At 44.0% G+C, this 16,581-nt stretch overlaps 2 protein-coding genes across 5 annotated transcripts; one reads left to right on the top strand and one right to left on the bottom strand.

The window, feature by feature from the left end:
* Positions 1-6: 6 nt before the first annotated feature.
* CCNDBP1 (cyclin D1 binding protein 1) lies at positions 7-6,857 on the top strand. Of its 4 annotated transcripts, none has more exons than XM_417394.8 (11): positions 7-163; positions 264-323; positions 891-970; positions 1,640-1,721; positions 2,110-2,206; positions 3,247-3,320; positions 3,632-3,708; positions 4,157-4,410; positions 4,943-5,003; positions 6,018-6,064; positions 6,449-6,857. In XM_417394.8, the coding sequence occupies exons 1-11, from the start codon at positions 97-99 to the stop codon at positions 6,555-6,557; spliced, it is 1,008 nt and encodes a 335-aa protein (XP_417394.2). In that variant the 5' UTR covers positions 7-96; the 3' UTR covers positions 6,558-6,857. The 4 variants fall into 4 exon arrangements, with proteins under 4 accessions (XP_417394.2, XP_024998041.2, XP_015152166.1 ...); XM_025142273.3 differs by having other exon boundaries at positions 4,148-4,410; XM_015296680.4 differs by lacking the exons at positions 4,943-5,003; positions 6,018-6,064.
* A 456-nt stretch (positions 6,858-7,313) lies between these two features.
* Positions 7,314-16,581, bottom strand: EPB42 (erythrocyte membrane protein band 4.2). Its single transcript, NM_001321559.2, has 13 exons — positions 16,483-16,581; positions 14,569-14,754; positions 13,660-13,890; positions 13,074-13,192; positions 12,488-12,610; positions 11,915-12,089; positions 11,405-11,543; positions 10,951-11,054; positions 10,429-10,671; positions 9,381-9,695; positions 8,908-9,065; positions 8,346-8,479; positions 7,314-7,576 (listed from the first exon to the last, which is right to left on the bottom strand). Exons 1-13 carry the CDS (start codon positions 16,490-16,492, stop codon positions 7,426-7,428), a joined length of 2,088 nt encoding a protein of 695 aa, NP_001308488.2. The 5' UTR covers positions 16,493-16,581; the 3' UTR covers positions 7,314-7,425.

Below are 16,581 nucleotides of genomic sequence, written 5' to 3'. Positions count from 1 at the left end.
CGTACTGAAGCCGAGGGGCTGCCGTGCCGGAAGTTGGTGTGCTGTGCCGTAGCAGACGTCCAGCCGTGCCGGAGCGCGCGGGGTGCTCCCGCAGGCATGGAGGCGCGGGAGCTGCTGCAGGAGCTGTGCGGCTCTCTGCGCGCGGTGCTGGCACGGGTCAGAGGTGGGGGTCGGCGTCGGGGCCGGGCGGAGGCAAACGCGGACGTTGGGCCTGAGTTTGGGCCGGCTTTCCGCAGGCTGAGGCCTTTTGTCTGCATTTACAGAGGGCGAACCGGGCGAAGGCCGCGAGCCGTTCGAGCCTCCGCGCTTCTGGGACGCGCTAGGTACGGGCCGGGGAACGGGCCGGCACTGAGGGAACCGTGCTGGGTCGGGCGCGGCGCTGGGTCCGGCCGCCGGGTGGTGTGGAGGCGTTGGGCCGCGGTTGGACCGGTACATAGCAGGGCTGTGAGCTGCAGGTGAAATCCCTGGCAAGCAGGTCTTGGCAGCAGAAGGGGTTTTGCACTCCCCTTCGTCTCTAGTCACGCTGGTGTTGCAAAGTAGTAGAGTGTGTGAAGCGGTTTTCACAGCTATATTTTTAAAGTCTTTGGGCTCTTAAAGCCTCACAGAACATTCTAGTGAAGGTGTCCTGGACCAGGAGATGAATGTGGGTGTGGATAGCAGTACCAGCTAAGTAAAGCTGGCAGTGAGCACATACCTGATACATGCAATGTGTGTGGCTCAAAGGCTTCATGAACATTTTCTTTTGCAGTTTAATTTAGTTTATGGTTTATTCGTGCTTGGAAGGAAGGAGTAGTGGTGTCAATGAAGACACTACTAATCTACTTACTCTGTTCTACTGGTTTTTACCTGAGAGAATTTTTAATTTCTTTTTCCCACTATATCCTGTTTAGGTCAGGCATTCAAGGAAACATCGCAGGAAGCTACGAAGCTTAGTTTGGCCTTCTCGAGGCCTCCACTGCCTTCTGCAGAGGTTAGTAAAAACCTCCCACAGAGCAGGAAATTGCTGTGTGTGACAAGTTTGATGTATCTCCCAGTTCACTTGACTAAAACAAAGTCATTACGTTCAGCATAAAAGGGGGACATTTATGTGAACTGTATTTTTTAACATGTATTAATCAAAAGCAAGATTTGCCTAGAGAACTAACTTCTATAAAAAATATATTCTTAAATTTTTTTTCTTAAGCTTCTACAACTTATTGCTTATGGAGATGAGATACTAGGCAGTGTAGATCTTTTCTCTAACAACTAATGGTGATGTGCTTTCTGTTAATTAAGAGAATATTAACACTATATGTTTGAGGAAGGATGAAATAAGCACCTCGATTTGAGAATAATTAAGCTATTTTTTCCTCTCTTCACCTTCCTTGAACCAGGGTGTGGTGGTCATACACCACATATCAATTCCTGACACATACAGTGAGCTTACAGCTCTAGCAAATTATTTTCTTCTGTGCTTGCAGGCTTCATAGAAACGTACAGTATGTTCTTGTTATGCAGTGTTTGTTTCTCCGTTATTGCGATCATTACTATGACTCCTTTTCCTACAAAGTAATGTGGATTTAAATGATTGCCTTTGAGGCTTTCTAAATGCAGTGTAACGTGATATTCCGAGTTAGTCCTTCTGTCTACTTATTTTCAGAATTGTCGGAAGCTGAGTGAAGATGTCCAGAATGCCATTCTTGCAGTTGCCACAGTGTACTACTGGCTCCCCAAGGGCCAAGGTGAGAGAGGGATGGCAGGACAGTGTCAGTTCTTTCACTACTATGTAAGGAAGCCTGGTATTTCACAGCACAATAGATTTGGTCTGTAGAGAAAAACAAGTTAACATGAACAAAGTCTTGTCTGCTATTCTATAGACTTGCAACATGATTATGACGAACTTGATTTCCATCTGTGAACAAATGATAGTGTAGAAAGTGGTATAGTTTATCAAGCATTCATGTTCATAAAGTGTTGAAATCTCTGTCTAAAGTCTTTTTACAACTGTAGAATTTAGGCAATATATATTCCTTCTGCAGCTTTATTTATGCTGTGTCTTTTTGCATGTCTGTGTATTCATCTATGTTAGTGTCTTCCTTTTTGGCAACATACTCGCTGTTTCTCAACCAGGTACTACACTTCGGAAGATGGTACGAGATGCTACCACTGAAGTATTGGAAGGAATGATCCAGCTCACAGAAACAATTCTCATTTCTCCTTTGGGGAGGTAGTACTTTTCCAGCAAGAAGAAAAGTTGCAAGTATACTCACTAAGGAGCAGCAAGTGTAGACTGCACTCATATGGGAAGTGGGAAGGCAGGAACTGAGCGTTGTTATCAGGCAGACAAAGGCAGCACTCACCAGCGAGGGACCTGTCCTCTGGTATCTGACTGAACAGAACAGTGCTGGTGTCGACATCTGTCAAGCCCATAGCAACAATGTGAAACTGGAAAGTTAGGACAACAAAATAAGAATTGGGTTTGGAGAGAATAATTGGCATCACACACCATCCAGTGATTGCCCAGCAAGACTATTGCAATTAGTTGGGTCTGAGGTCAAGCCAAAAATCAAGGCAACGGGTCTGGATTCAGGTTGGAATCAAGGAGAGAATCAAGAACAGGGATAGATGTGGCTGCAACACAGCTGTGATGTAGCATAAGCAGGACCTACTGACAGACCCTCAGGGTAAAAGCATCTCCTATGGTAAGGAAGGGCTGGGTCTCACTTATAGCATTCTTCAAGTGCGTTTGCTTAGGTGGAGAATAGATTTTTTCATCCTGTCTATAGCAAGGAAATACGATGGAAGTGGGATTTCCATGACAGTGATTGATACTATTTATACTGTTTGGCAATTCTTGCTTGTGGGGTGAATGGTGATGGTGATTGTGTGACTCTCTGTGGCTAGTCAGTGAACCACTGTCCTTCAGGGGAAATATTATGCAGCTTCTGTGTTTATTGTTTATTTCCATTGCCTCTAGGCAGAGATCAGCAATCTCTTCTGATTTGGATAAATACTGAAAGTTAAATAAAAATGTTTGAGCACCTCGAGAGTCTTTGTAAGAAACTCCTGCTTCTTGTTCCAACTAGTAACTAAACTCAGTAGGATTTATTAAAGCACCTCATGCTTTGCATGGTTGTGAAGTACCAGTGACAAGCTAGTTTGCCAGTATTTTTTCAGCTGAGCCCCTTATAGTGTGCACAAAAATAAAACAGCCTAGAAGGGTGGCGTGGTGTTACCCTAACTTTGAGGGCCTCTGTTTTGTTTCAGCTCATCTCAGGAGCAACTTATATCAACTGGTGGTGTGTGGGAGGCATGTGAGCAAGTGTCCAGCCTGCCACGAGGTGAGTACTGCGTATACAGACCGATGGAACTAGGATGTGTGTTCTCGAAGTATTAGTAACATTTGAGAGGGGCATTTTAAGTACTACAATGGAGGCTTACTCATCCTACAGAACCCTACTGTTCCTTGAAGTATAAAAGTATGGAAGCCTGCTCTGATTATTTGTATAGCAATACAGCACAGTTTTGAGCTTTGCAAAAAATTTGATCCTATGATCTCTAGATCTGATGGTTGCAAACATAGCTGAATGGTGGTGCAAGCTGATTTGAATCACTGCAGTGCTACAGTGTTCTTCATTTTTTCCTTTTGCAGATAACCAGGCAGCAGTTGTGTCAGCTCTGTCTGCATTTCTAGGTGTGGTCAAGGATGCTGTGGAAGAGATGGAAAATGTAAGGAAACCTCTAAGTCACTGGGGAACCTGCAGTGATTTCTCTGAAAGAACACAAGGATCATTTAATATGCAGGCTTTGATTTAGATTGGTTCTAGTTTGACCAAGATTATTATCTTACTGAGGTTTTTAAACCCAGATCTGGTTTACCTTACATAGAGCTTCATGGAAGCTGTGTTCTAAACTGTGTTTGTGGTTTTAGGTTGATGTAAGAATGGGACTGTTTGCCAGGTTCTTGCAGTTTGTCATATTGAACAGGAGTCAGTGGTCAGTTTTTCTTAATTCAGTCATAATTGGAGTGAACACAGCCTGGCAGCAGAGATGCTGGTTGAAGAGAGGTTCCTCCATAAATTATTTGTATGACTTTTAGACCATGTTTTAATTATCCTCCTGGATATTGCTGGTATGGATGTTAGGTTATAGGTTTTCAATGCATTTGTGTTCTCAGGCTCTGGTGGAAGAACAAGACCCCTACAGTGATATCATAGAAGATGAGGAGCTCGGCTTTCGGGGTAACAGAGATACCTATTGGTCAGAAGCTGACCGGAAGCTGCTTGGCTCCTGCATGGGATTAATGAAGGCTTCTAAAGCTTGCCTGAAGAAGGTCTTGAGTGTAGTAAAGGCTTATGGAAAAGCTGACTCTCCAGAGCAGATTGCTCAGCTGGATGACCTTGCAGACATTGCTAATGAGATAAGTCCAAGGTAAGCTGCATCCTGAACTGTGTTTGTGGTTTTAGGTTGATGTAAGAATGGGACTATCTTCTGGGTTCTTGCAGTTTGCTCTATTGGACCGGAGTCATTGATTAGCTTTTCTTACTGGAATTAACAGAATTTGGCAGCTGAAATGCTTCTCTGTGCTCCAGAGTAGTCCCTGTTTTACTTGAGGTCAAGAAAACGGACTGGAAAAACCTTACTGATACTTAAGTGGTGGCCAGGTGGTGGAAGCAAATATTAAGACTGTTATATCATAGGCTGTTGAGAGTTTTGCATGTTAGGAAAGGAACATGTGCTACTACTTAGAGGGGAGTTGTGGCTATGACTAGAAGTAGGGTGGGAGTTGCACACAGATGCCTGAGAAGGTGATGTGAAGTATCCCACGGGTATAAGCAATGCTGTCTCCTTGTCATGCCATGCCATACTTGACTTGCATTGAGGGTGGATGTAGGATTTGGCAAGGATCTGTGAAGTGTGCAGCTGGGGCTTTCTTCTATTGCACCCCTCTCTTCTATTCTAGCATTGATGAGCTGGCATTGAGCATGTACCCACCTATGAACCATCTGGCCGTGCGACTCAATGTAAGTTTCTGCAGTCTGCATGCAGGTCTACTCACTTGGCTGTAGAGAAAGGGAGGAAATTGAACTGGAGGAATTATGTCTGTCAGTGAGAGGACTTACTACTATCTCAGTAATAAGTTCTTATGAATGAAGAGTCTCCTTTGGTTCTCTTGTACACTTAGCTACTTTCAGGTGGATGTGTATTCTTCATCTTTACTTCAGGGAAGAGGATGTCTGATGTCTTCTCTTGTGTTTGCTCTAAACTATGATGCATAGAGATATCCAATGACAGTACTCAGGAGAGTGAAGTCTAGGGATGCCAGTGTACTGCACATCTACTTTTTTTCTCTAGGTAATTTAGATTTGCTCAAATAAAGTGATTTTCAAATAATTAAAGAAATAAATTAAAAATTCTCACAGCATGTTTGAGCACATGCTTCACTTGTTAAGTAAAAAAAGTTGCTCAGAGAGGCACCGAAATCTCTGTCTTTGGAGATACTCAAAATTTTGGGGGTTCAAGGCTCTGAGCAAGCTGACTGAACTCTGAGATTTGCCTTGGTTTGAGCAGGAGGCTGCACTAGGTATCTTGCAGGAGTCCCTTCCAACCTAGATAAGCATATACTCTCTCATACCTGAAATGTTTTATTCTGGTTTCATACATTCACTGAGTGAATTGAATTTTTTGTTTATGAACTATTGCCTACTGTCAAATTGCATTACAGTCAGTCACTTAAAACTTCGTGCCTTTTTGTCAGTTAACAAGTTCTAATAGATTTATCTTTTTAAAGAAAAAAAGAAAGTATACTTTGAAAAACATCCTGTCTTATTTATTTTTACCTGTCCCAGATAGCAACAGATTTGGAGATAATCTCACCGTGGCAGTGTTAGGTGACTTACTTTTGCATCGGGGTCTTTGGCAGTTTTATTTATTCTTGGCTAAGTTAGATATCTCTGCACCTCCCTTTCTTTCCAGTTAATGCTGGGCCCCTTTTTTTGCATGTTTGGCTTACTTATTTCCCTTTTCTTTCTTTGTAGGCTGCTAAATTGGCCTCAGTATTAAAGAAAGTCTTAGAGATTACAAAGTGAGTATGAGTTACAATTTATGAGCGTGTGTTCGCTGCTGTGAAGGTTAATCTCTCTACTTCCTGTCAAAGATGATTCAATTCTAGACAGCAAATGCTGTCATATTGGAGTAATTCTGATGTTACCCAGACACAACGCAATAGGAAGAGGATGGCAGGAATGAAAGAGATTACTGCTGAAGATGGACATATGTGTCAAGGTTTGAAACTAGAGATATGGACATGGGTTCTTCCTTGCTTAAGCACTGTGGGGCTACAGAAGTCCTGTTTTAATACTGTAGTAATTCAGCACTTCACAATACCAATGTGTTGGGGGGATTATTGGATACATAAATATAAAAACCCCCAGGAGGCTTTCCTAATGAATTTCCTCCACTTTTGCAGGACAAGCCATGTATGTCCACCATCAGAAGAAGGCTGGGTGCAGTTTCTAACGGGTGCAGTAGATCACAACATGGACAAAATCAAGAACTTCACACAGGGTGAACTTTAGCTCTTCTGTGTCCACATGTTTCTGCCACTGGCTCTGATATATGCTTTCCCAGTGAATCTGGCCGTTCTTCAGCTACAGGGAGAATTATGCGGAGAGTGTTTTTAGGAGGGAACTTTACTGCTGCCTGGCAGAACTTGCCCAGAAAATCCCTCTTTGCAGTTGCAGAAGATGTAATTTTGCTTGGACTCTTGGGATGATGCAGTGCTTCATTTTAATGCTGTGAATGTGTTCTGTTTCTCAGACATTACAGCTGCCATGGGGTTCAGAAAACAATAAAATATTGCTAGATTGGTGTCGTTAGCTGCATCTGTTTTCATGTGGCAGAGAATATATGCAGAAGAAAAGAATCTCCATTCTCCGGCTGTCAGCCAAAGGAAGTGTTTAAAAAGAAATGCTATATTCTGTCTAACCTTAGGGAAGAGTGAATGACATTCCTCTCTTCTATTCCCCAAGAAGGTGGCAGAAAATATCTACTGTATTACCAACTTCAAGAACCTGTTGGAGATGAGAGTATTTCTCTAGAGAAATGCTATGTCTGTCACTTTGAAGTTCGACAGTATGGGGTTTTTTTTGCCACAGGAGAGAAAGAATGACTGAGCACTGGTATGTTCAGCAGGAATGCACACAGAAACCTGGTATCTGCTTGAGCACATTGCCAGTCTTTTTCACAATAAAGTTCAGTTTTCAAGACCCGAGAGTGGATATAGTGATAGGTGGGAAAGAGATAAGTATGTGTGAACAGTAAAAGTCAGACATGATTGTAAATATAATTTATTTAAATTTTTAATATCAATGCTCACCAAAGGTTGGGGCACGGATCACGACCACTCTTGCAAATAGGATAGCAGAATCTGTTCTAAATTGGACATCATGCAGCTGCTACGTTGATAGTTTTGTAGCTCTTCAGGTTCTGGATTTGAAGGCATGTAAGGTGTGCAGTGAGTCTTCTGGGCCCTGATTCGGTAGGGGTGAATGAGATGTTCAAGTCTTGAGTGCTTTTAGGTTGCACAGTACCAAGCCTGAAAGGCAAGAAGGTATTATATAGGAAGTACACCTCTTTGTATTTCTAGTTCCTGGCCCCAGGAAATGCATTTATGAGGCATGAGTGTGAGGAAGTTTTTCACTCAGAGGGTGGTGATGCACTGAACAGGTTGCCCAAGGAGGTTGTGGATGCCCCATCCCTGGAGGCATTCAAGGCCAGGCTGGATGTGGCTCTGGGCAGCCTGGTCTAGTGGTTGGTGACCCTGCACATAGCAGGGGGGTTGAAACTCGATGATCATTGTGGTCCTTTTAAACCCAGGCCATTCTATGATTCTATGATGTCAAAAAAAAAAAAAAAAGGAGAAACTCTACAGAAAAAGTTAAGTGGTGACTGAAACCACCAGAATGAGATTGTGATAAGAACAGCTGTGTGGGAGGGAGGTATGAGGGTTGAGTTCCCTATGGAAGTATCTAAGTGTAGTTTGTCCTAATGCGGTTTTTTGAGAGTTGCTTTTTCATGTGGAGATGCATATTTTTCTTTGGATAATTTGGCTAAGTCAGGTTTGCTTGGTTCTTCAGCAGAGAATGGGAAGACCTGCTCTGTCTGTTCTCTTTTTCAGTGTGAAAATCTTATGTATTATCCCTAAGTAAGGGAATGCCTGGGGCTTTCAGCTGTAGTGATCTCTTCCTACCATGTTGCTGCCTGTTAATTCTGGGGGACAGCTTTTCCAGGGCAAGGATTTCTCTGGCTTGTCTTGCGTCTGTTTTTCCATTTAACTGCTCTTAGGTCAGTCCATTTGCACTCACCTGTACTTCCTTTGTCTGTAAATGAGCCCTTGCCCTCCAACCACTATCACACACTTCTCCAGGGGTTCAGTGAGAGGATTCAGGAGGCTGATCTTCACTGTAGCTGGCTGGTACAGTAGCACATTGTCTGGAAACTGTTGAAAGAAAGCAGTGAGCTGAAACTCAGAGGAAGAAAGACAGACTTCTATGATTAGAGAGGATTGATTTGTATTGCCAGAGATCTCTGCCTGAGCTGCCAGTTGCCAGAAGACACAAAGTCCAGCTTTCTTCACCACTGCAGTATTCTTCTGTAGCTTTCTTCTACATCTTCTGACTTGGGGACTCGTGACCGTGTTAGGGGTTACGTGTATTTACTTATTCTTGCACATATACAAGGTAGAAGTGGGCAAATACTGTATACAACAGTGCAGTACAACTCACTTTTCACAAACTGACGTTTCAGTGCTTTGAAAGAAGACAGTATGAGGAAAGCCACTCAATGTAGCAGAATTTTTTCTGCTGCTCGTAACTACAAAAATTGTTCTCCCACCACTGCAGTAACAGAATGACAGACCAATCTAACCTCAATAGTCAGAGGAGGATCACAAATGCTTATCTCTTCTTGTGCAAAGTATATGTAGGAGTCCTCATCTCTCAGCGTGGCAGTCAGCCTAAGCAGGCGGTTCTTTCCCAACTCCTTTCCGTACTGTGAGTAAGGCACAAAGACTTGCAGGGTTCTAACTGGAATACAGAGAGGTGAAATACAGATAACGATGCAACTGATGTTAAGTTTTTAGCCTGCATCACCCAACAGTGCACTGAAAACTGCACCATTTAAAAGGCCGAATGATTCTGACTGAATCTACAAATTTGAGAACCTGTAAGGTGATCCACCTAACGTGCTGCAGCTATTGTCCTCTTATTCCCACCAAGGTGGTTTCTTTGGATTGCCTACAATTGGCTTTCTAACCAATATTTTGTAAACTTACAGGTAAGTGCATTTTTTCTGAAGTGAGAAGACTGGATGTACTTCTCCAGCCTCAGCAGAGTCCTTACCTTCGTTGCTTTTGATGATAAAATTCAACTTTTCCTTCCAAAGTTGCATAATAGGAACGCCATTATAATGTAGAGACTGGACTCCAAGTACCAGGTCTGTAGCCTTTTCTCTGTCACTGTAGTTAAACACTTCAATGGAAAGTGGAATATCTTGTCCCAGTATCAGAGAACTCTTGGACTGGAAGTCGATAAAAAGTTTAACTTTCTCTTCAAGGGTGGTAGGAATGGAGGTAATCTCTCTCCTGCTGCTGATTGCCTGAAGTGTCTGTGTCTTTCTGTAGACTTTGTCAAGTACTTTTTTTTCCTGAAGAGAGCCTGTTGCCATAAAGAAAAGCACACTGTAATATTCTTTCTTCTTTACTAGTTATAAAGCAGTACATGCAGAAAGAGTGGAATTATCCCAATTGTACTGGAGACAACTGTTTCTTATAGCAGAGAGAAATATCTCATGCTTTGGTTGAAGCAGACCAAGAACTTCAGCTGAGAGGAAATTGGATGTGTCCAACAGATTTCCAATAGTTTCTGAGCACTTTGGTGCTAATAAATGTCAGAGTAAGAAAAGATTTTCTCTTTGTAACTGTAGCTATGGAGTGGTACTGCGTTGCCTTGTGATGGGCTGTAAGCAAGAGGCAGCATGCCATAGGAGACAGTAGGGCTGTGTCAGGTAAACAGAGCACAGTAATAGATTCTGAAGAGCTGCTATTTGAGGGATGGATTTACACAATGTCTGGGAGCACAGCAGCCCTTTTCAGGAAGCTGGAGGCTGAACTACAACATAAGGGTAGTGGGAGACGAATGTGCAGTTAGCAGAAGTCAGGAAAGGAGGTTTTTCAAACAGAAGAGTGTCTGATGGAGAAAGGCCTGTCCTAGTGAGCTGGTAATTAAGCAGGATGAAGACAGCCAAAGTCAGATGTTGTCACCCCATTCTGGAATGGGAAGGAGTGAGAAGTGGATGTCCCTGCTGTTTTGGTATGGCTCTGCTCTGTAGTTGTTTACCCTTCACTTGTAACATGGTCAGGGAATGTGCTTAAACATTTGTCCACCTTACCTTCAGGATATTTGTAGTTGTGTGTGATATCCTCACAGCGTTCACTGCCCACACTCTTGGTGCTGATGTTGTTGCCCATATACTTTGTGCAGATGGAAGCTGGCTTGAAGATGTCATCTGCCATGTGTATCCAGACCTTGCACTTGGCATTCATGGCAGCAAAGAAGTAGCAGACATCATAATCCACTTCCACGTCCCCTTCCTTGATGGCCTGAACAGGAGCTGGCCCGCAAAAGGAAGGGCCTGAGGAGAAAACATAGCACAATTAAGAATCAGATGCTTTACCAGCTAGGCCCATGCTTAGTGTAAACATATACAGGGAGTGGTATGTTAAGTGTTATGCTGCAATGGATCTTTTAGAGGTCTGCAAGCTGCACGAACCAAACACGTCAATGATGATTTAGTGCATACAGCCCTCAGAGTGCCTCCATCCCATTATGCATCCCCTCAGTGGAAGCTGGGGAAGGGATCCAACTGCTTTATTTGCTCCCCTTTTCTCTATCTCTCTCTTTAATATCTTACCTTTGCTTTTCTTCTGGCAGGTGGCATCCAGTGCCTGCCATCCGCTGTACTCTGGTAGCAAGTCTGTTCGAGCCATCCAGCATTCATTCCAAACATGGAAAGTCCTGTGAGAGGCACAGAGTGTGTTTATAACAAGGCACTGAGCCCTGTGGTACAGGACACTTTTAGCTAAATCACAGCTAATTAATACTTCTTTAGAAGAGCTCAGCACATGGGAGCAGCAGTGAGCATGGTTTTTGACGTAAGTGGAGGTTCTCCAGGTGGGATGGGCTGTCCTTTGTGGGGCAAAAAATTTTGGTTGCTGGAATTTCTCAAGAACGAGTCATGTAGACTGGATCTTAGCTGTTCTATATCTTATAAACATCCCTGCAGCTGTTCTCCTTTTTCCCTCTGTGACATCCTAGTCATAGACACTGTCTAAAACTCTTCCTTGGGCCCTGCCTTGTTTCCTTACCAGACACGGGCACTCTTGTCAGGTGTAAGCAGAGTCCCATCTTCTTCATAATACTCATTCACGTTTGGGTTGCTGTTAGTGTTGTGAGCCCACGTGAAGCCTGTGACAACTCTGGTGGGAATTCCCAGGCATCTCAGAACTGTGAAAGAAAGAGCTGTGAATCAGTAGTGCATCCTGCCCTAAAGTGTCCCTGCTGTTATATGTAGAGCCTTTATTGGTATGAAGCTTATTGGAGTGGTGGTGGACCTGGTCTCAGGAAATGGCAAGAGGTCCCTTCAGGAAGTAAGTTACCATAGGTGCATTCAGTGAATGGTGTGTACTAATACTCTTTTAGCCCAAAGCTAGCAGTGCTAAATATTGATGAGGAAACTGAGGATCTGCCTCAAACCTAGAGATGAAAGGTTATGTTATTGAAATCTGTGTTAAGCCAGGAATTCAGGTATATGCTCGAAGATTCCCAAACCATGTAAGGGTTTGATCAACATGCAAGTCTTTAAATGACAGCTGTACCTGAGCACATGACTGCAGCAAACACCCAGCACTGCCCATAGCGAACAGGTCGGCACTGCAGTGCAGCCCACTGTTGGAGGATGGCGTTGCTGCCCAGCCACTTGGAAGGGGGTGTCCCATCATAGCATTCTCTGGTCCCAGATTCTGACAGGATTCTAGCCAGATTGCAGTTCATCTTCAGGGAAGGAGGAGACAAAGGTGGATTAAGGAATTAAATCTCCTTAATAGGTAAACTGTATCCAGTTTGATGAAGCTACTCCCAGCTGAAATGATAATAACTTCTTGTGAAAAGCATGAAGGTCAGAACTGGGAAGAAGATGATGTGCAAGTCTCCTCTGGGAGTTACCTTGTAAGCGTGCTGTTGCTACTAAGAAACTCCTGCAGCACTGGTTGTCTACTGCAGGAATATCAGGAAATGCTGGAAACAGGTAGGAGGTGTTGCTTGGAACAGCCCTGGGCAAGCTTACTCTTTGGTGAGTAGTTTTCCAAAAACGGGAGGTGAGATTACACTAGTTTCCTGTCTGTATTCAATTCTAACCTGCTGGGGTCTGAGCTGTTGGCTTCTCTCCTTACCATGGCAGCAACTGTGCGGCAGATGTAAATGGGGTTCTTGCGCTGGGTGTGATCCTGGTCTCGTTGGTAGCGTTCACCGATGTCCAGCAGCTTGAAGCAGATGTCCACAATACCCACATCAAACTGCAATAAGAACAGCAGCTCAGGAGTTGTGGCCTGAACGTTTTATTTTCTGAAATCCCTGCAAGGGGCTGTAACTGCAGACGCTTGCTCCTTTGTTCTAATAGTCTTCTCTAAGTGGGCTGTGGAGGAGAGCTCTGGGCAGAGATTTGATGGAGCAGCTGTGCAACTTTATTGAAACAAGATAGGAAGTGCATTAGTATCATACTGCATCTCCTGACTGAGGGAAATTCAGGGTTTTTTATTCATAGAGAACAAGCCAGGAAATTAGCTAAAATTATGTAAATTGGGTTATGGGACTTCATACAGGCTGTTCTGCACATTCCTAAGAAAAACAGTGAGTACGGATAAGAAGTACTTTCTTCAAAGCCCCAGAGTACTGGAAATGAATAGCATTCTGTACATACAGGAAGTAGACACCCTTCCTCTATTGGTTGTAAGAAAGCACAGACATTTCACATCTTACCTGTCTGAAGTCCCAGGGCTGTGCCAGGATTTCATTTTCAGTCCCCGAGTAGATGACACCATCTTGGTTTAAAATGTACTCCTGCCGTTGCGCCTCATTAGGCAGAAACACTTCATCATCTAGTTCAGGGGAAAAAAAACATCAGTAGGAAAGTATTCAGATGCTTTCAGACCCCCTTGCATCAGCAGGCTGTATACACTTAAGTGGTCCGTGGTGTACTGTCCTGGGAAAATAGGGCGGAGAAGAATTTCATTGTAGCTTCTGTTTGAGTGGAGGAACTTCTAAAAGATCCTACAACAGTAGGCTGTTGCACTAAGTAGCTCTTTTACTCTGTTGACTTTCCTATTCCTAAGAAAAATTGGTGATCAGTGGTTCTGACAGCAGAGTGCTCAAGGAAGAAGGCAGGAGTGCTGAGGAAGGCCATGTCAGGGTCTTGTACAGCTAGCACTGCTCGAAGGGCAGGGTGGGAGCAGACAATTACTGGGTAGAATCCACCTCATCCTCTCTGGTGACACAGTGACGGAGCTCAGAGCTGGCCTTATGGAATGACTGATCCCAGTCTGCCTTTTTGTCTTAGACTACTTACCTCGACACCAAGGGTTAAAGAGAAGGATGAATTTTCCCAGGAGACGGCAAGCCTTGGAGGCATGTAAAAACAGATCATACTGGCCAATGGGAGCATTGGCGGGTGTGTTCACAGAGATGGTCCAGAAATATGGGTCCTGTTCTTCTAGTCTTGCACTCCACTGCTTCTGGTCTCCCAGGCTGGAGATGGGAAACTTAACCTGGGTTCCGTCTGCTTTAGAGCGCTGTGGTCCTGCAGCAAAAGAAATACATTTTCCAGACATTTATTGCAACCCATCCACTGCAGATTTTAGCTACCACGTCTCGGTCTGGAGCCATAGCTCTCTTTCCACATAGGAGAGTCTTAACCCTTTAGCTTAGTGCTTACCTTAATGCTTCTATCTTAAAGCTTATATATCTTTTTGACGTTACTAGTGGACTAAGGCCACCTTGTTTGAAAGTGGAATGTATATTTCACACAGTACAGAAACCAGAAACAGTCAGAATGCAGCTCCCTGGGATGCCGTGTCTTGTGATAAAAGTTGCAGCCAAATGATCGGATATAGAGCATGTAGAGCAAACTGGGACTGAATGGTCCTGCTCTTCTTGGGGCTGTCACTGGAAGACAGTCTGGAACAGAAAACATCTGCAGCAGGCTTAGTTTAAACATCCCTATCCCAAAAGCCAAAGTAAGAGTGTGTACTTGCAAATCACAGAGCAGTGAACTTGCATTGGTTATTGTGCTGCAGCCTCTTTTCTGGAAAAAGGTATAGTTCTGACCTTGCAGTCCCAGTAGCAGGAGGCTCTGCTCTGGTTTAGATAAACTGTTTGTGTGCCTGACTTCTCAATCTGTTCAGCTCTGGATATGCCTACCAATACTGTTCTTCATGTGGCTGTTGGATGAGAGCTCTAAAAGGTTTGGTAATGTTACCTGTCTGTACAGAGAGGAAGATCCTTTTCAGCTGCTTCAGGTAGTTGTGTACTGGAGATGAGAAGTTCACTGTGATAACGAAAGGCTGCCCCCGCCTCACTATAAGCCTTTCAGTGCTGATTTCTTCTGTGTGGTGGTTATTGTTGTTCATTATGATCTTAAGATCACATTTTTTGGCACTTAGACCTGTTGCATGAGGGAAGATAAAATGAGGTTGAGACAGTGAGCTGCTCGCACTCTGCTTACACTCATCCTAAGGCACCTATTTGTTTCTCCACCCAGATGGTGCCCCTGCCTCTGAGAGTTCCTGACCTGTAACTGTCAGGACCTTCACTTTGAGCTGGCATTTTCTTGTGTCAGGTGGCTAACGAGCAGCTTTTGCTTATACCTTAGCAATGTTAAGAGAACCAAATGGCTTTGCAAAGCTCTTTCTGCCCAGCAATGGATGTGGAACATACTTGAGCATTCAAATGATAGAGATATTGTGGCGAGCATTGAGCATGCACTGTGACTACAGTTGGAGTCTCACAGTGTGCACTCAAGGGCACTGAGGGAACTCAAAGCAGCTCCACGATTGAAGCTGTGCACGTGAGGCAAGGTATCACCACTTGCATAGTGGATACGAGGTCTTCTAGCAGTTACTTCTGGTTATGTCTGATATGCAAAAACAGCCAGCAGCTGGTGCAAACTTCACTGCTGGTGCAGGTCTGGTGTGGCTGCGTGGTCCTGGAACTATTCTGGATCACAGCAAATAAAACACCAGTTAATCCTTCCTGGCACTGCACTGGTTAGTAACTTCACACCTAAAGGTTCCACAGGAGACAGAAAAGCACCTTCTCCTGTCTTCCAACATGCATCATACACCTTGCACGTGCCTCTGTCCAGTGCCAGAGGAGGGAAAAAAAAAAAAGCTGTCACAATTGCAGGCCCCCTGTTCTTAAATAATTTGGTGCTCAGTTCCCTTAGTGTGATCATGTTCTTGCACTTTTCTGGTTTTGATGGTGTTCTTAATCTTTCCAAACTTTCTGTTGAGAAGCAGATGTCAGCGTGGTTTCTCCTAACCTTGGCATCATCCTGAACTCGCTGTCTTCAGCTCCCAGTTCATCACCGAGGTCCTTAAACCTGTGAGTTGTAACTGCTGTCCTTTATGTGACACATCCTGTCACCTACCTCCCCGTTCTGACTGAGGTTACTCCCTTTGCTCCAGTTAAGAAAACAATAATCCACAGATCATCCCCTTTCTGTCTAAACTCACTGCTCTGGTTCTCAAGTGCCAACTACTTCCATTTTCAGTTTTCATTGGTCTGCTTTCTTCTCATGTCTGACTTGCCTTGTCCTCTTTACTGACACCTTCTCACATTGCTGTTGTCCTCTCTGTGTTGGTTGTGGAAGCCCTACTGTACTGTTGGCAATTACTGCTTCTGGTCTGGCTTTCAAGTCCCTTTATGGCTGTTCCACAGCTGTGCACCAGTTAAATTTTACAGAGCCAGCTCAAACAAAGCTTGTGTATTTTCTTCTGTATGCTGAAAATGTCTGGTCTGGCTGTCTTGTAGACTGGTAAGTCATATGCAGTCTGGAAATGTGGGTTGCTTTATTTCCTGTCACTTTTCACAGGTCTTTTAGGTTTTCACAGGTTATTTTAGCTTTCTTTAGAGTTGCCCAGGACCCTCTCCTTCCTCAAGTGGCTAAAACACTTAGTCATCTCTCTGCTTCAACTCTGTAGTCTGGTTTACCTCAATCTCTCCCACCCCCACATTAAGGATAACTCCCTCAGACTTTCATGGCTACTGACCTAAAAGAAGCTCATCTCATCTCTTCTGGCGTAGTGAACGCTGTCTTGGAGCAGGGGCAGGGTTTTTTTCCTGACAGACAAATGGCAAATGCTGGGGTCTAGCAGAGCTGGTTATCACTTACCTTGGCCCATGGCTCCTTCCTTTGTATGGTGGCAGTCCTCAGCTCCACTTGATCTGGTGGCTGATGCCTCCTTGCTTCAGCTTTCTTCAAAAATAATCT

Source organism: Gallus gallus, chromosome 20, assembly GCF_016699485.2.
Source record: "Gallus gallus isolate bGalGal1 chromosome 20, bGalGal1.mat.broiler.GRCg7b, whole genome shotgun sequence".
NCBI lineage: Eukaryota > Metazoa > Chordata > Aves > Galliformes > Phasianidae > Gallus > Gallus gallus.
Note: the sequence above shows the minus strand (reverse complement) of the source record. Positions and strands in the feature narration are given on the sequence as shown.

Coding starts and splice junctions, on each gene's coding strand:
- CCNDBP1 (XM_025142273.3), top strand. CDS start 97: ATGGAGGCGCGGGAGCTGCTGCAGGAGCTGTGCGGCTCTCTGCGCGCG. Junction 164..263: donor GGTGCTGGCACGGGTCAGAG/GTGGGGGTCGGC, acceptor CTGCATTTACAG/AGGGCGAACCGGGCGAAGGC. Junction 3,321..3,631: donor AGTGTCCAGCCTGCCACGAG/GTGAGTACTGCG, acceptor TTCCTTTTGCAG/ATAACCAGGCAGCAGTTGTG.
- EPB42 (NM_001321559.2), bottom strand. Junction 13,891..14,568: donor CTTCCTCTCTGTACAGACAG/GTAACATTACCA, acceptor CTTTTGCTGCAG/GACCACAGCGCTCTAAAGCA. Junction 12,090..12,487: donor GCCGCACAGTTGCTGCCATG/GTAAGGAGAGAA, acceptor CCTTCCCTGAAG/ATGAACTGCAATCTGGCTAG.